The following is a 15,791-nucleotide window of genomic DNA, read 5'->3' as shown; positions in this document are numbered from 1 at the left end:
TGGCAGCTAAAGCTACAGGTGTTCCCCACTAAAGGGTCCGTGTGGCAACACAATAAGCAAGGTGAATTATGTCCAATAACGTGTCACCACAATATGTGATATCATTACTTGTAATTTTTACGTATTTTGTATTCGTGGTTATCAAGTATCAGACACTTAAACAACAGAGAATGTTTATAAAATAGTACTATACTGACAAAACACATCTTATCCTTTCACCATGTGTTCTGTAGGATTAAAACATAAACACACTGCATGGAGAGACTTGTAAATCAGGAGGAGTGTTTTGTATTGAATCCGGGACTTGACCGGCAGCCAGTGAAGATGGATGGGGGTGGGGGTGAAGCTGAAGGTGGATTAGGGTGGGGGTGAAGCTGAAGGTGGATTAGGGTGGGGGTGAAGCTGAAGGTGGATGAGGGTGGGGGTGAAGCTGAAGGTGGATTAGGGTGGGGGTGAAGCTGAAGGTGGATTAGGGTGGGGGTGAAGTTGAAGGTGGATGAGGGTGGGGGTGATGTTGAAGGTGGATGAGGGTGGGGGTGATGTTGAAGGTGGATGAGGGTGGGGGCAGGGGCGGATCTAGACAAATATTCATGGGGTGGCAAGAGGGTGGCAGGAGATTTTGAGGGGTGGCATCCCCTGACAGAAGTATATGCTGATTTAAATCGCAATCATATCAATCAATTAGGGGTGTAACGGTACACGTACCCGTACTGAAATTATTCGGTACGGGCCCTTCGGTTCAGTACACGTGTGTACCGAACGAATATAGCGTTAAACGTAAAAAATTGAGAACATGAACAACTTTCTGGAAGTAATCTATATCATAGAGCGACCAAGTCATTTCATTGGACGAGAGGCATACTATGAGAGCTGGTCACAGGAATGCGTTCAAATGTAGTCAGTAATTTGAGGAACTGGCGAAATGGCGAACGCAGATAAAGTTGAGCTCGAAAATCCTCCGGCATCATTGAGGTCTCCGGTTTGGGAACATTTTGGTTTCGCAGTTACGTACAAGGATGACGGACAAAGACAGGTGGACCGAACCAAAGCTGTTTGTCGGCATTGTTCAACTAACATTGGTTACGCGGCTGGCAATACATCACACTCATTTGAAAAGGCATCACCCGAATGTGAATATTACCGGTACCAAAAGAAAAAAGACTGAAGTGCAAACCCAACTCCCACTAGCATGTAAGCCTCCACCACTCGCAAAGAGTTCAGACCGAGCCAAAGCTATTACAAACGCCAAATATCCTTATGTTGCCATGTTAGCAAAGCGCTACCTGGCTGTATCTGCTGCCACTGTCCCTAGAGAGGGTGTTCTCCACAGCAGGAGACATTGTTAGTGCCAGCAGATCTGCCCTTTCAGCAAGCAATATGGACAAGTTCATCTTTCTTTAAACAACATGAAAATACAATGACAAGCAAGTCCTAATGTCAAGCTGGCTGCTTAGGTACTAGTACAGTTCAAATACAGATTATTTCAGTTCATCGAAATGCTGCACCTTAATGTTTATTTTACTATATTTTGTATTTATTTGAATACATTAGTCACAGTTTAATAATAATTAAAAATATATATTTAATGTTTTGTGATAATTTTTTCTGCTGTACCGAAAACGTACCGAACCGAACCGTGACCTAAAAACCGAGGTACGTACCGAACCGAAATGTTTGTGAACCGTTACACTCCTACAATCAATGTTAACTTGGAAAGCCACAATATTAATATTTTAACTCAATCACATAGGTGATATTATTGTGGCACATCAGTAAAGCCTTACAAGGTGGCAGACGTAATTTAATGAATTTTAACTGAACAATAACTGAATGAGTTTGTTTCACTCTTAGACCAGCAGGGGTTCCAAATCTATGCAGACTGCTGCAATAAGTACATTAATTAACTGTCTCATCGATGTTTGTCTGAATGAATATGATACTATTAACAATCATATTATTCCTATCAGCTGTCAATCACTGTTAATAAATAATAATAATAATAGATTTAATTTGTTAGCGTTTTTACAGGTGCTCAAAGACGCTTTACAGATATAGTGAAGAACTGTTATGATTCACATATTCATTTATTATTGAATAAACTATATTTTTTGGAGGAGTTAATGATGAATGTTCATCAAGATGCTTGCTCACCCTCCTTCAAATTTGAAAAACAAGTAATTATATCATTATTGATATACAGTTACAACCTTGACTTTACATCAGAAAGAACAAACATTAAAGAAGTGACTAACCCTAACTGCATCAGTTAGGGTTAAAAAACGTGTATTCAGCTAAAACATAAACATCGCTGCAGTTATTATCCAGTGGAAGGTCCTTACCTACTGGCCTAGTTAAATCAAAGTGGTTACTTTCTGTTGGCTGGGCAGTGTAGTTTTACACACCGTCTTATTTTACTTTCTCAGGACTTAAAACTGTTTTTGGGGGCAGACCCCCTCAAAGAAAAATATATATACACGCATACAAGGTCATCATCTTAACAGTTTGTTATTCTCATCGAGTCATCCGTGAGCAGAGCATCAAGTTGGCATGTCTATTGTCTATTGTCTAATGCGGTGATTACTATTTTGTTCAGCAAAACGCCTCACAAACTTATTAAGATCAACAGCTGTAGTGCGTTTTGATTCAATGCTGAGTACAGCCAAACTTGACATTCTCTTCTCTGTCATTGTAGACCGCAAATACCTCATTCCTTCAGTGCTTGGGTCCGAAAGTGAATTCGCCACCAATCATATTTCCACTCTCGCGCCAGGACCGGGGGAGGGGTTACATGACGTGCATCTTGTGCTGCATTCACTTGCACTGGGACATTAGAGACTTTCTCTCATAAATGTCCGATGACCCACAACTTTTCTTTCAAAACAAAGATGCCAACTGGGGTGGCAGCTGGGGTGGCAGCTGGGGTGGCAAGGCTATTGTTTAGGGTGGCAGTTGCCACCCCATGCCACCCCGGTAGATCCGCCCCTGGGTGGGGGTGATGTTGAGGATGAGGGTGGGGGTGATGTTGAAGATGGATGACGGTGGGGGTGATGTTGAAGGTGGATGAGGGTGGGGGTGATGTTGAAGGTGGATGAGGGTGGGGGTGATGTTGAAGGTGGATGAGGGTGGGGGTGATGTTGAAGGTGGATGAGGGTGGGGGTGATGTTGAAGGTGGATGAAGATGGGGGTGATGTTGAAGGTGGATTAGGGTGGGGGTGATGTTGAAGGTGGATGAAGATGGGGGTGATGTTGAAGGTGGATGAGGGTGGGGGTGATGTTGAAGGTGGTTTTGGGTGGAGGTGATGTTGAAGATGGATTAGGGTGGGGGTGATGTTGAAGGTGGGTGGGGGTGATGTTGAATGTGGATTAGGGTGGGGTGATGTTGAAGATGGATGAGGTTGGGGGTGATGTTGAAGGTGGATGAGGGTGGGGGGTGATGTTGAAGGTGGATGAGGGTGATTTGTTGCCAGGGCTTGGTGCGGGTGAGAAGCCTGGCGGCAGAGTTCTGGACGTATTGGAGCCTCTCCAGGGCTCTGCTGGGAACCCCGGACAGGACTCCATTGCAGTAGTCGAGGCGGGAGGTGATGAAAGCGTGTATTAACGTTTCTGCCACAGAGTCAGAGAGTGAAGGCCGGAGACTGGAAATGTTTCTGAGGTGGTAGAAAGCCGATTTGGTAACAGATTTGATGTGCGCCTGGAAGGAGAGGGTGGTGTCTAGGATGACTCCCAGGTTGCGGACTTCAGTGGACGGAGAGATGGAGCAGCCGTCAATGGAGAGGAGCAGGTCTCCAATCTTCGGGAGCTGCTCCTTGGGAGCCACAATCACAAGCTCTGTTTTATTGCTGTTTAGTTTGAGCAGGTTTGATGACATCCCGTTGTTTATGTCCTGCAGGCAGTTGACAAGGGATTGAGGGCGGAGCTGAGTGGACGGTTTGGTGCAGAGATAGAGCTGTGTGTCATCAGTGTATGAATTAAAGCTGAGACCATGATGTTCTGCTCCCACTTGAGGTCCTGGGTGATGATGGTGCCCAGGAAGCAGAAAGACTCCACAGCAGAGACTGGGGAGTCCCTCAGAGTGATGGGGGCCGGTGGGGCTGATTGAGAGCGTTTAGCTCCAGGTCCCTGCACCAAGTAAGGGATCATGAAAAGAGCTAAAGGTGGAGAACAGATTCAATTTCACATCAATATGAAGTTGTTCTGAACCTGGACAGCCAGCAGAGGGCAGCCTGCTGGGACAATAAAGTATATCTCTTATATTTATGTTATTAAGCACAGAGGCCTTTGGTAAACTGAACAGACAGAAACAGCAGAGAGTTGAGGAACAGAAAGTTTCTACATGTTCCCCATGAGTCCACAGGGAGATGTAGCCTCTACTTACTCCACCTCCTCTCTCTCTCTGTTCCTCACGGACAGGTGTCTGTGTGACGTGTGACATGTCATTTGCATGATTGTAATGCTTCACTGCTCCTCACAGTTTTAAGGTCTTGAGTCACGTAGAGTCTGAACCGTGTTCCTGCACTCATCCTGAGAACTGGAGATCATGTTGTCAGTAACTCTGCTTGTCATGTTAGGCTTTCTGTGTCAGGGTGAGAGACTTTGAAAATGTATCATCTGAAATGATAGGAGTAATGTATGTGTGGTTCAATGTGTGTCTTTTCTTTTCATGTTTGCATCCAATGTGCTTTGTCTTTAACTCTTTCTATTATCATTTAAACTGCTGCTCCATGTTGTTGGTTATCTAACATTTCACTTCTCATTTTAGAGTCTTCTGCCAACAATTTCCTGACTCAGACTGACTCATCCAAGTCTGTTAGTGCTGGAGGGACTGTGACCATCAGCGCTACAGGGAGCTCTAATATTGGTGCTGATCTCAGTTGGTATCTTCAGAAACCTGGACAGGCTCCTAAACTTCTTATATACAAAGCATCAACTCTGTTCTCTGGAACTGAGCCTAGATTCAGTGGTACTAGATCTGGTGCTCAGTACACTTTAACCATCAGCAACGTTAAGGATGTTGATGCAGGAGATTACTATTGTCTGGGTGATCATGGTGGAGCATTCACACAGTGATTTAGAGCCGTACAAAAACCTCCTTCAGTCTCAAGTAAAGCGTCCTGCTGCAGCTGCAGAGGTGAAGAGACTGAGAGGAGGAGAACTGGTCCAGTGAACACAAGAGTCATCAAGCAGAACCACCATGAATCCAAATAAAGCTGAAACACACTCTCAGACACTCTTCAACACCCTGTTTAAACTATATTATTGTCACCCTGAACATTGAGCTGACAGGAACTTCACCAAACACTAACTCCATATTCACACTATGTTGAAATATCAATTCTTAAAAATCTACTCTCAGCTCAGATTAAAGGCTGATCTTATTTATGAGCCATAAACTTTCTGCCTCACTAAAAATCAAGTTCACATTAGGATCAAATTCTTAATCACGATAAAACAGTGTAGTAACTTTCCTTCACCACCAGGTCAATTTCATTGCCAATTAAAAAATAAATATCCAAAGCTTTATCTTGTTCTGCTGATAGAAGTGCAGAATGTTATAAAACCTTTTAATGTCTTACTACTTTAAATAAAACACCAAACACTTCATCATGTTATTTATCAGAGAAAGCTTTATTAGGAACATCCTGAATCATCAACAAGACAGTTACTAAGCACACTCTCATCTCTGCTGAGCTTCACACATCACTCTCTAAGTTGCTGCTGTCCAACACTTTACAGCAGTGTTGTTCTCGGCCACACAAAGCTTCACTTTCCTCTACAAACATTAAAGCTCCTGATGATCAGAGCAGCATGTGTTCTCCTGGGCTCCAGCGGCCCCTCTAGCCCCCACACTGGCTCCTGTGGAGGGACTGGGTCTGGCTGTGGGCATGATGGAGGACCTTGCAGGAGTACAGCTCTCCTGACATCCAGCTCTCCTGGCTCAGGCTCAGGCTGCTGCTGCTGCTGTAGCGTCCGCTCTTCTCCTCCTCCGAGCTGCTCAGGACCCCCTCTGTCACCTGTGTGCCGTCCACCTCCCAGCTCACCACGGCTCCCTGAGGAGAGTAGCCGGTCAGCAGGCAGGCCAGCGTGAGCGAGCCCCCAGAGAGCTGCTCAGAGGAGGAGGGGGCCAGCAGAGAGACGGAGGGCCTGAGCATGGAGCCCGCTGCAGGGGAGAGAGACACAAGGAGCAGATGAACTTCCACTGAGGGACAGACGCTGTGAGACAGAGTCCATACAGGACACATTCAAACATTCAGAGGCTTTACTGTCATATGCACAGTAGCTGCAGTGAATCAGAACCAGAGTCAGAATACCTTTAGTAGTCCCTCAGAGGGGACATTCACGCTGTTACAGCAGAAAAGAGCCAGAGACAGCTTCATGTTACGTAGAAGCATGCATACAGAAGTATTCAAGTAAAAAAAAGTTATAATATAATAAAAAATGAAATAAAAAGTTACACAATTTACAAAATATACCTCCTGTAACAGTTCTGAGGATTTAGCAGCCAGGTATATATTGCACAGGTATTAACGGCATATATATATATATATTGCACATATTGCACATATTGTACATATTGCACATATTGCACATAGGCGATGTAGATAAGGCAATGAAAAGCCCAAGGCTCCTCCAACAATGCAACGTACAAATATGTAGGACATAAAACAATAAAACATATTTTAAAAACATTCAAATAGTGCCAGAACAAACAGAATGAGGAAGGAAATGAGGGTTTAATAAATAAAATAAAATGTTAAACTTGACGTTTGGAGTCAGAGTGTTATTCTGTAGCTCTCATCAGAACAAGAATTATACATTGAAGGTACAGGACAGAGAAAGTGGGGGTCAGCTGTGAGCATGAGCTGTGATCACAAGAGGAGCTGAGGCATGGGAGAACACGAGGGGTTCATTCATAAAATCAAACGGTGATACTTTATATCATTCTGGCATTTAAAATAATGAATCTTCTTCTTTGGCACTCATCAAAACTCCTGAAGAGTTACATGAAAGTAAGCAACGTAATGAAGGTGTTCATGTAATAATCATTATATGAAAAGCTTTATCTCTGCTTTACAATGTTTCAGAATGAATAACTAATCTCTGAAATCATTTACTGTTCAGAAAAACAAAAAGTAACATCTCATACAGTTGAAGACTTTGTCATCTGTTTGTTTCACTTCCTTTGAACTCTTTTAAACTAACGGACTGTGAACGCACCCTGCAGCGACTCTGAACGTACAAAAACACACTTTAATGTGTTTTAACGGATCCTCAGCAGATTTTATATGAAACACTTGTTGAATGTTAAAATGTATAACAATTAAAAAGTAAATCACAATTAGATGTTATGACAGAGCAGCTGTTCTTTGGTCAATTGTGAGCTAAAAATGTTTTTATATCTTATTAGAAAAGAAAAGTAAAACGTACATATAATTCACCGTAACATCTTCTTTAATATTACAATAAAACTAACTTTCCTTAATGTTATTCAATTCTTCAGACAAGCTTTATAGATTTAAAAAATATCAACATAATGTAAATTATCCAAAATAATGTCTTGATTTATCAAATTCTGATGTAAAAGTAAATGTAATGTTTTCTGTGTTATAAAATACAAATCTCTGGTACTTACAGTGAACGATGAGTTTGGTTCCTCCACCAAAAGTCCACCACAGTGATACAAACTCATTGAGTGGCCGTACAAAAACCTCCTGCACTGTCAGCAAGCATGTATCACTGAGAAAGCTCCCTGATCTCACTGATAACAGAGACACATATACAGTTTTTAAATCAACAAAGCTTTTCTAAAGATATGGATTACATCTCTGGAAGAATTAAGATGATTTATGTCATTTCTCATCACTTTTCTACACCTGGCAGAGAAACCATTACAGTCTTCTACACAACTAACTTTGTCAGTTTTATATTAGTTTCTACACGGTTAAATGAACACGAGGCTTTTCAATAATAGTTATTAACAAATTTATTTGAATCAGAACTGAAACATGTTATTTATCTACAGTGAATCTCTGTATGTATGTTAATGTCAGACAAACAGACATATCATACCAACCACAGTGGACACAAACTCAAATCCTCATCTCCACTCCTGATATAAATATGTTCTTCCATTCAGATGATAGACGGTGTAAATCCAGACAGTGTTCCTCCTGGTTTCGTGTCCCACGTTGCCTTCAGTGTGCTGAGAGCAGAGACATCATTTCCATAGAGAGGAGGCTTTGCATGGTCAGCTGATCCTCCAGTGAACTGAGAAGGTTTATAGTCCTGTGAGTTCAACACTGCAGGACTCACATGTGTCAGTCAGCAGAAAGCACCATGACTCTCATCACCATCCTCATCTGGACGCTGGCCTGCTGCTGTTTCACAGGTTCATTCACTCAGCAACATTTCAAACATCATGTGCTGCCTTTCCTCTCCTTTCTTTCTGCTGAGAAATCAATGATCTGTTTCTGTGTGCAGGATGCAGCGGTCAGACTGTGACTGTGACTCAGCCTGCAGTCGAGACGTCTGCTCCAGGATCCACCGTCACTCTCACCTGTAAAACCAACAGAGATGTTTACTTAGATAGCGATGGTGATCAGGCTATGTCCTGGTATCAACAGAAATCTGGACAGCCTCCAAAGCTCCTGATAAGATATGTGAGCACACTATTATCAGGAACAGAACCTCGGTTTAGTGGCAGTGGAAGCGGCTCTGACTTCTCTATGACCATCACTGGACTGAAGGCTGAAGATGCAGCAGTTTATTACTGTCAGAGTTACCACAGTGGTAACGTGTTCACACAGTGATTTGTCGTCGTACAAAAACCTCCCTCAGTCAGACTGCAGAGACTCTGAGCTGTTACAGCAGGAACCACCTGCAGCTGCTGAAGAGGAAGAGACTGACACAGCCCACTGAACTCAGAGCTGACAGGAACCCACCCCGCACTATTCACTTCTTATTCTTAAATATACATAATCTTACTACTCATTGAGATTAAACCCAGTTCAAAAAAACACATTTGATGTAAAAACAGCATTTCACACAAACCATATTATGATCTCTGCTTCTCACTCCAAAGTATTATTGTAACTATTTACATTTAGGAGCAAGGCAGCTTTAGTTTTTCTCAGCTGTTGGGGCTCCATTATCTCCCTGACCTCAGATCAGACTGATATGATCTCTGTCTCCATCAGTGTTGCAATTCCTATTTCAGAAAATCATGTTTTTTTTATCTTATTTCTTTATTTTGAAACCTCCTACCCCAAAACCAATCACAGTGTTGCTCTCATTACTGAGCCGAAAACAAATGAGCTTTTAACTCTCAAGCGATAGTGTTCAGACGAGCTACTGACTGTTCTAGCATCCTTGCTACCAATTGACCGATCCCAAATGTTTTTTGTACATTTCAAGACAATTTCTCTTTTATGGCAGCCAAAAATAACCCAGAAACATTTGTCCACATGTCGCCAGGAGGAGGACTTTAAAGCAGGACCATCTCTGACCTCTCTGTCCTTATTCTCCTCTCATGAATATAACACACTGAACACAAATGACCTCCCTCTGTTAGTTTGTAGCTATCATTAAATACCCAAGAGGAAATCAACGTGACATCATATCGAATCATTTTTGAAATTGTAATGTTTTTTATGAGGCGACAAATGAAGCCACACAAACTCCTTTGTTGTTCCCTCAGGCGGGGTTCAAACCCTGTTTCTTCATACTCAATCTTTGTCCTTCCCCGCCAGACCAAATGAACCAGAGACTAAAAAGGTGACACTGAAGATGCAGAAAGTGTATCTTCTTTAACCTGCAGAGAAATTAAGCATTTATTTCGTCCTAAAACAGATTGACTTAAGACCGGGTTCAAATCCCACCTGGACTGTGTGTTTCCCTTCAGTCAACCCACAGCTGACTGTTTCATAGTAGCTGTTTTTATTGTGAAAATGAACTCAATCATGTTATTCTGCAATGGGAGCATCCAAGAGACGTCTGACACAATTTGAACTCTGAAAATCAGCAATCAGTTTTCATTCCTCACACATTTCACATTTATATATTCAGTTTAATATCTAATATTCCATCTGTCACATACTTATATATAATACCTTGCTTTATATCTTGTTATTGTTAATTTGTTAATTCTAAATGTATATGTTCTACTTTCTTGTTTATTTCTTTAAATGTGTATTGTACAATGCCATGTCTTTGTATGCTGCTGCAACACAAACATTTCCCAAACTGGGATCAATGAAGTTCTCTCTTATCTTATCTTAATAACCAGAGGAGACTGTGAAGTCCATCGTAGACGGACAACTTTTGGACAAAATGTCCTCTCCATTAAAGGCAGCTCGTTGTGGAATAGCCTCCCAACTCAGATACGGGATGGTCCCACTCTCAATAGTTTTAAAGGTCAACTCAAAGAATGGTTGAGCAACAAACAGACGTGTAATCACCGCTAAATGCACTTTAACACAGGGGTACCTCCTCTTGCACTTTAGGTAGCTCTTTTATCTTATCTTGCACTTAATATATCATAGCTGCTACATTGTACTGCCAATTGTACTGTAAATGCTTGTATTCTGCTCATGCTCTTCCTGCATATCATGTATTTATTTTTGCTATGTATATAAATGTCATGTTCTTATATGTTGTATGTGACGGGACTACGGATGGAAATGAGCTCAAAGCTAAAATCCGGCTCATTTACACTTGTAAGCATTATTTTTGTTTTAAAGTGTTCATCAATGTGCACTGTCCCGGTTCAAATAAACGATGAAATGAAATGAAAAATGAACCTTAAAATAAATTCTAAAACGAGTTGGGAGCCAATGTAAGGATATGAATTTTAGTAAATGTGAAAACAACACAATATAGAAAAATAATTTATTAAGAACATGCAATCCACTGAAGTCTTTTTTTTGTCTTTTGCTGAATTCACTTTATGGACTTAAAAAAACAAAAAACTCTATGTGTACCAGCAGATAGTTAAAGTTACATTTAAAAATTCAGCGTTAGAAGTTTAAATGTTAAAAGTCCAAAGATATGCCTCCTTTACTACAAAATATTTTGAATTGCATGAAGGACGATCTGCTCTCCGATTAGGCGCTCATTCAATAGCTTGAAAAAGTCCTGTCGATCCCTTACTCTGGAAAATGGCAAGCATGAAATAATCATAACGATAAAGGCTCTGAGCGTCTGGAAACGGTTGGTTTAGAGGGTGGTGCAGCTGCCTGGTTTGGCCCCCCCACTATAACTTTGTCCAAGATAGTTGTACTGTCACCAAAATCACACCGGTGTTTGTTCTTTCCATCTTATCTGAGAAGGTTTTTGATCTCCGGCAGAGCAGATTTTCTATCCTGAGGATAATAACACCTTGTATTTGCAAGTCCTCTCTCTGTTTCTGTTGTACTATCTGAATACAATTACCCTTTTTTCCTTGCAATGAGAAATCCCTGCTTTTATAAGTTCAAGTGATTTAAAGTCTTTCAACATCGCAGATATTGTTTATTCCCCTAGAATAGATGAACACAAAATAAAGACCCTGAAGACCCTAACCCAAATTGTCCACATTGTGGTATCTTCTCCATTGATTACAATAGGTTTGTAAAAGCTACTTACAATACTAACACCAATAATACATTTGTATTGTTCTTAATATTAGTGTTCAACATTGCTGGCATTGGCATTTTTGAATAATCATTAATTATGCATGAACTGATCATTGTTCCCTGCAATCGTAAAAATAAAAAATAAAGTTGAAATGTACATATATATTTATTTATTATGCTTTGCCTTTCCAAAGCATCATGGAAAGGCATCATTATTTACACAACACGAAAATAACTAAATGTAAAGTCGTTATTTCACCTTTACTCAGAACTACTTAGAAAACCTGCTCTGCCGGAGATGGAAAACCTTCTCAGATAAGATTGAAAGAACCAACACCGGTGTGATTTTGGTGACAGTGCAACTATCTTGGACAAAGTTATAGTGGGGGTGCCAAATCCGGCAGCACCAACACCTGGTCTGCCACATGTGGAAGCCCCTCTTTAGTTTCTCACCTGCTGAGCCCAGAGTAAAATGCTTTTGTGTGCACACACTAGAGGGGGACAGCAAACACCAGTGTGATTTTTGGTGGGAGTACGACCACCCTGGTCAAAGTTATAGTGGGGGTGCCAAACCAGGCAGCTGCACCACCTGTTCTGCTGAACATGGGCTGTAGAGAACCGTGCAGATCTTCCCTATTGACACCAGGATTAACCTTGTCTAAAAAAAAAAAATAAAAAAAATGTGAGAGAGTCACAGATACAATAACAATAATATATTTTATTTGAGGGCACCTTTCAAAACATGACTTACAATACACAAATAAATAAAATACGAGTGGCATTACAATACAAAAATGTGTTGCATAGAAAAAACCACAGAGAAAATTACATTCTAAGGAGCAATTCAAGTGAGTAAAGCCAGTTTGAACTAATTATTCATTAGGCCTGATTTGAAATAACACAGTGTCTGACTATATCATATATGTGATATCATTACTTGTAATTTTTACGTATTTTGTATTCGTGGTTATCAAGTATCAGACACTTAAACAACAGAGAATGTTTATAAAATAGTACTATACTGACAAAACACATCTTATCCTTTCACCATGTGTTCTGTAGGATTAAAACATAAACACACTGCATGAGAGACTTGTAAGTCAGGAGGAGTGTTTTGTATTGAATCCGGGACTTGGTGGATTAGGGTGGGGGTGATGTTGAAGGTGGATGAGGGTGGGGGTGATGTTGAAGGTGGATGAGGGTGGGGGTGAGTTGAAGGTGGATGAGGGTGGGGGTGATGTTGAAGGTGGATGAGGGTGGGGTGATGTTGAAGGTGGATGAGGGGTGGGGGTTGATGTTGAAGGTGGATGAGGGTGGGGGTGAAGTTGAAGGTGGATGAGGGTGGGGGTGAAGTTGAAGGTGGATGAGGGTGGGGTGGGTGATGTTGAAGGTGGATTAGGGTGGGGGTGATGTTGAAGGTGGATTAGGGTGGGGGTGAAGTTGAAGGTGGATGAGGGTGGGGGTGAAGTTGAAGGTGGATGAGGGTGGGGGTGATGTTGAAGGTGGATGAGGGTGGGGGTGATGTTGAAGGTGGATTAGGGTGGGGGTGAAGTTGAAGGTGGATGAGGGTGGGGGTGAAGTTGAAGGTGGATGAGGTGGGGGTGATGTTGAAGGTGGATTAGGGTGGGGGTGATGTTGAAGGTGGATTAGGGTGGGGGTGAAGTCCTTGTGAAGTTGAAGGTGGATGAGGGGGGGGGGGGTGATGTTGAAGGTGGATGAGGGTGGGGGTGATGTTGAAGGTGGATGAGGGGTGGGGTTGATGTTGAAGGTGGATGAGGGTGGGGGTGCATGTTGAAGGTTGGATGAGGGTGGGGGGTGGTGATTGCTGAAGGTGGATTAGGGTGGGGGTGAAGTTGAAGGTGGATGAGGGTGGGGGTGGATGTTGAAGGTGGATGAGGGTGGGGGTGATGCTGAAGGTGGATTAGGGTGGGGGTGAAGTTGAAGGTGGATGAGGGTGGCGGTGAAGTTGAAGGTGGATGAGGGTGGGGGTGATGTTGAAGGTGGATTAGGGTGGGGGTGATGCTGAAGGTGGATTAGGGTGGGGGTGAAGTTGAAGGTGGATGAGGGTGGGGGTGATGTTGAAGGTGGATGAGGGTGGGGGTGATGTTGAAGGTGGATGAGGGTGGGGTGGTGATGTTGAAGGTGGATGAGGGTGGGGTGATGTTGAGGATGAGGGTGGGGGTGATGTTGAAGATGGATGACGGTGGGGGTGATGTTGAAGATGGATGAGGGTGGGGGTGATGTTGAAGGTGGATTAGGGTGGGGGTGATGTTGAAGGTGGATGAGGGTGGGGGTGATGTTGAAGGTAGATTAGGGTGGGGGTGATGTTGAAGGTGGATGAGGGTGGGGGTGATGTTGAGGATGAGGGTGGGGGTGATGTTGAAGATGGATGAGGGTGGGGGTGATGTTGAAGATGGATGAGGGTGGGGGTGATGTTGAAGATGGATGAGGGTGATGGTGATGTTGAAGGTGGATGAGGGTGAGGGTGATGTTGAAGGTGGATTAGGGTGGGGTGATGTTGAAGATGGATTAGGGTGGGGGTGATGTTGAAGGTGGATTAGGGTGGAGGTGATGTTGAAGATGGATTAGGGTGGGGGTGATTTTGAAGATGGATTAGGGTGGGGGTGATGTTGAAGATGGATTAGGGTGGGGGTGATGTTGAAGATGGATGAGGGTGGGGGTGATGTTGAAGGTGGATGAGGGTGGGGGTGATGTTGAAGGTGGATGAGGGTGATTTGTTGCCAGGGCTTGGTGCGGGTGAGAAGCCTGGCGGCAGAGTTCTGGACGTATTGGAGCCTCTCCAGGGCTCTGCTGGGAACCCCGGACAGGACTCCATTGCAGTAGTCGAGGCGGGAGGTGATGAAAGTGTGTATTAACGTTTCTGCCACAGAGTCAGAGAGTGAAGGCCGGAGTCTGGAAATATTTCTGAGGTGGTAGAAAGCCGATATGGTGACAGATTTGATGTGCGCCTGGAAGGAGAGGATGGTGTCCAGGATGACTCCCAGGTTGCGGACTTCAGTGGACGGAGAGATGGAGCAGCCGTCAATGGAGAGGAGCAGGTCTCCAACCTTCGGGAGCTGCTCCTTGGGAGCTCAATCAACAAAGAAAAACGAAGAAAATGCCCATTTCAACTTTTTATTACTCCTTTGAAGTGCAAAGTACATTTCACAGTGTCTTGGACATGTTGTTACGGCCCCAACCTCTACTCCGCGGTAGTGGCTCGTGCTCAGACCCGCAACATGAAAGAATACACGCAATAACCGGTACTTGGTAACGAGCATTTATTGATTATCAGCCGTTTGCTCACACAAGCGAAACGGGAAACAAAAAGAGGTCTGGAGGACTGGCCAAAAGGAACAAACAGAAGGAGGGAACCCGGGCCAGCCACACCACGGACCGTAGGACCCAGAGCTCCCCCCCCTAACCAGAAATCAAATATAAACCCTATGGGAAACAAAATAACGCCGCGAAAACTGGACTACCAGGTCCTCCAGGCTAAACATAAACACATCTGCAAAAATATGGCATACAGCTCAAAATGGCAAAGAGGTATTCTGGAGAGTGTCTCCCGGCGTTAGGATAGGCGAGACATCCTTCTCCTCCAGCTTCTCTTTATATATACACGGCTGAGTGGAATTTGGAACACCTGGGCAGAGGCGGAGCCAGGGGCAGACCAGGTGCACCTGGGCAGAGGCGGAGCCAGGGGCAGACCTGGTGCACCTGGGCAGCAGGGAGACAGAAAATAAAACAAGGAGGGGAGCACGTGTCTACACAGACATCCACTCGAAGTCAACTATTTTCTGAAGAATGTGCTGACATGGGGGTTTAAATTGCCATGCCTCTTTTTGGCTTTCGAGCCCGTCTCAGGGTTAATGCCCAGGAAGCACCTGGAAACAATAAGCCAAGACAACAATTTCAATTTACATAGATTTATATGTTGCATCGTTTATTTTAAGGCACATGCAGCGGTGCCCCTTTTAATTTAAGTAAAACCTGCACCAAAAAATAAATTAGTATTTAAAGCCAAGCAAGAGCGATAAAAGCAAGAAAATCACTTAATTTGTTGTGTTATCACAGAGGATGGTCTGAATACAGTATTGTACTGTGAAATAATACAGTAACATGTTGTGAAATCCTGGTAATCATTTATCCTGTACATTCACAGTAATTAACTGTGCCTGT

The 15,791-nt window shown here is 43.1% G+C and overlaps 1 gene segment (V, D, J or C); it reads right to left on the bottom strand.

The window, feature by feature from the left end:
• Positions 1 to 5,601: 5,601 nt before the first annotated feature.
• LOC117535052 lies at positions 5,602 to 8,060 on the bottom strand. The segment is given in 3 exon segments: positions 5,602 to 6,157; positions 7,631 to 7,802; positions 8,055 to 8,060. Coding segments are annotated over 3 exon segments (501 nt in total).
• Between the last annotated feature and the right edge of the window lie 7,731 nt (positions 8,061 to 15,791).

This window comes from Gymnodraco acuticeps, unplaced genomic scaffold (genome assembly GCF_902827175.1).
Source record: "Gymnodraco acuticeps unplaced genomic scaffold, fGymAcu1.1, whole genome shotgun sequence".
NCBI classification, from domain to species: domain Eukaryota; kingdom Metazoa; phylum Chordata; class Actinopteri; order Perciformes; family Bathydraconidae; genus Gymnodraco; species Gymnodraco acuticeps.
The sequence above is the reverse complement of the archived record's forward strand: the minus strand, read 5'-3'. Positions and strand labels throughout refer to the sequence as shown.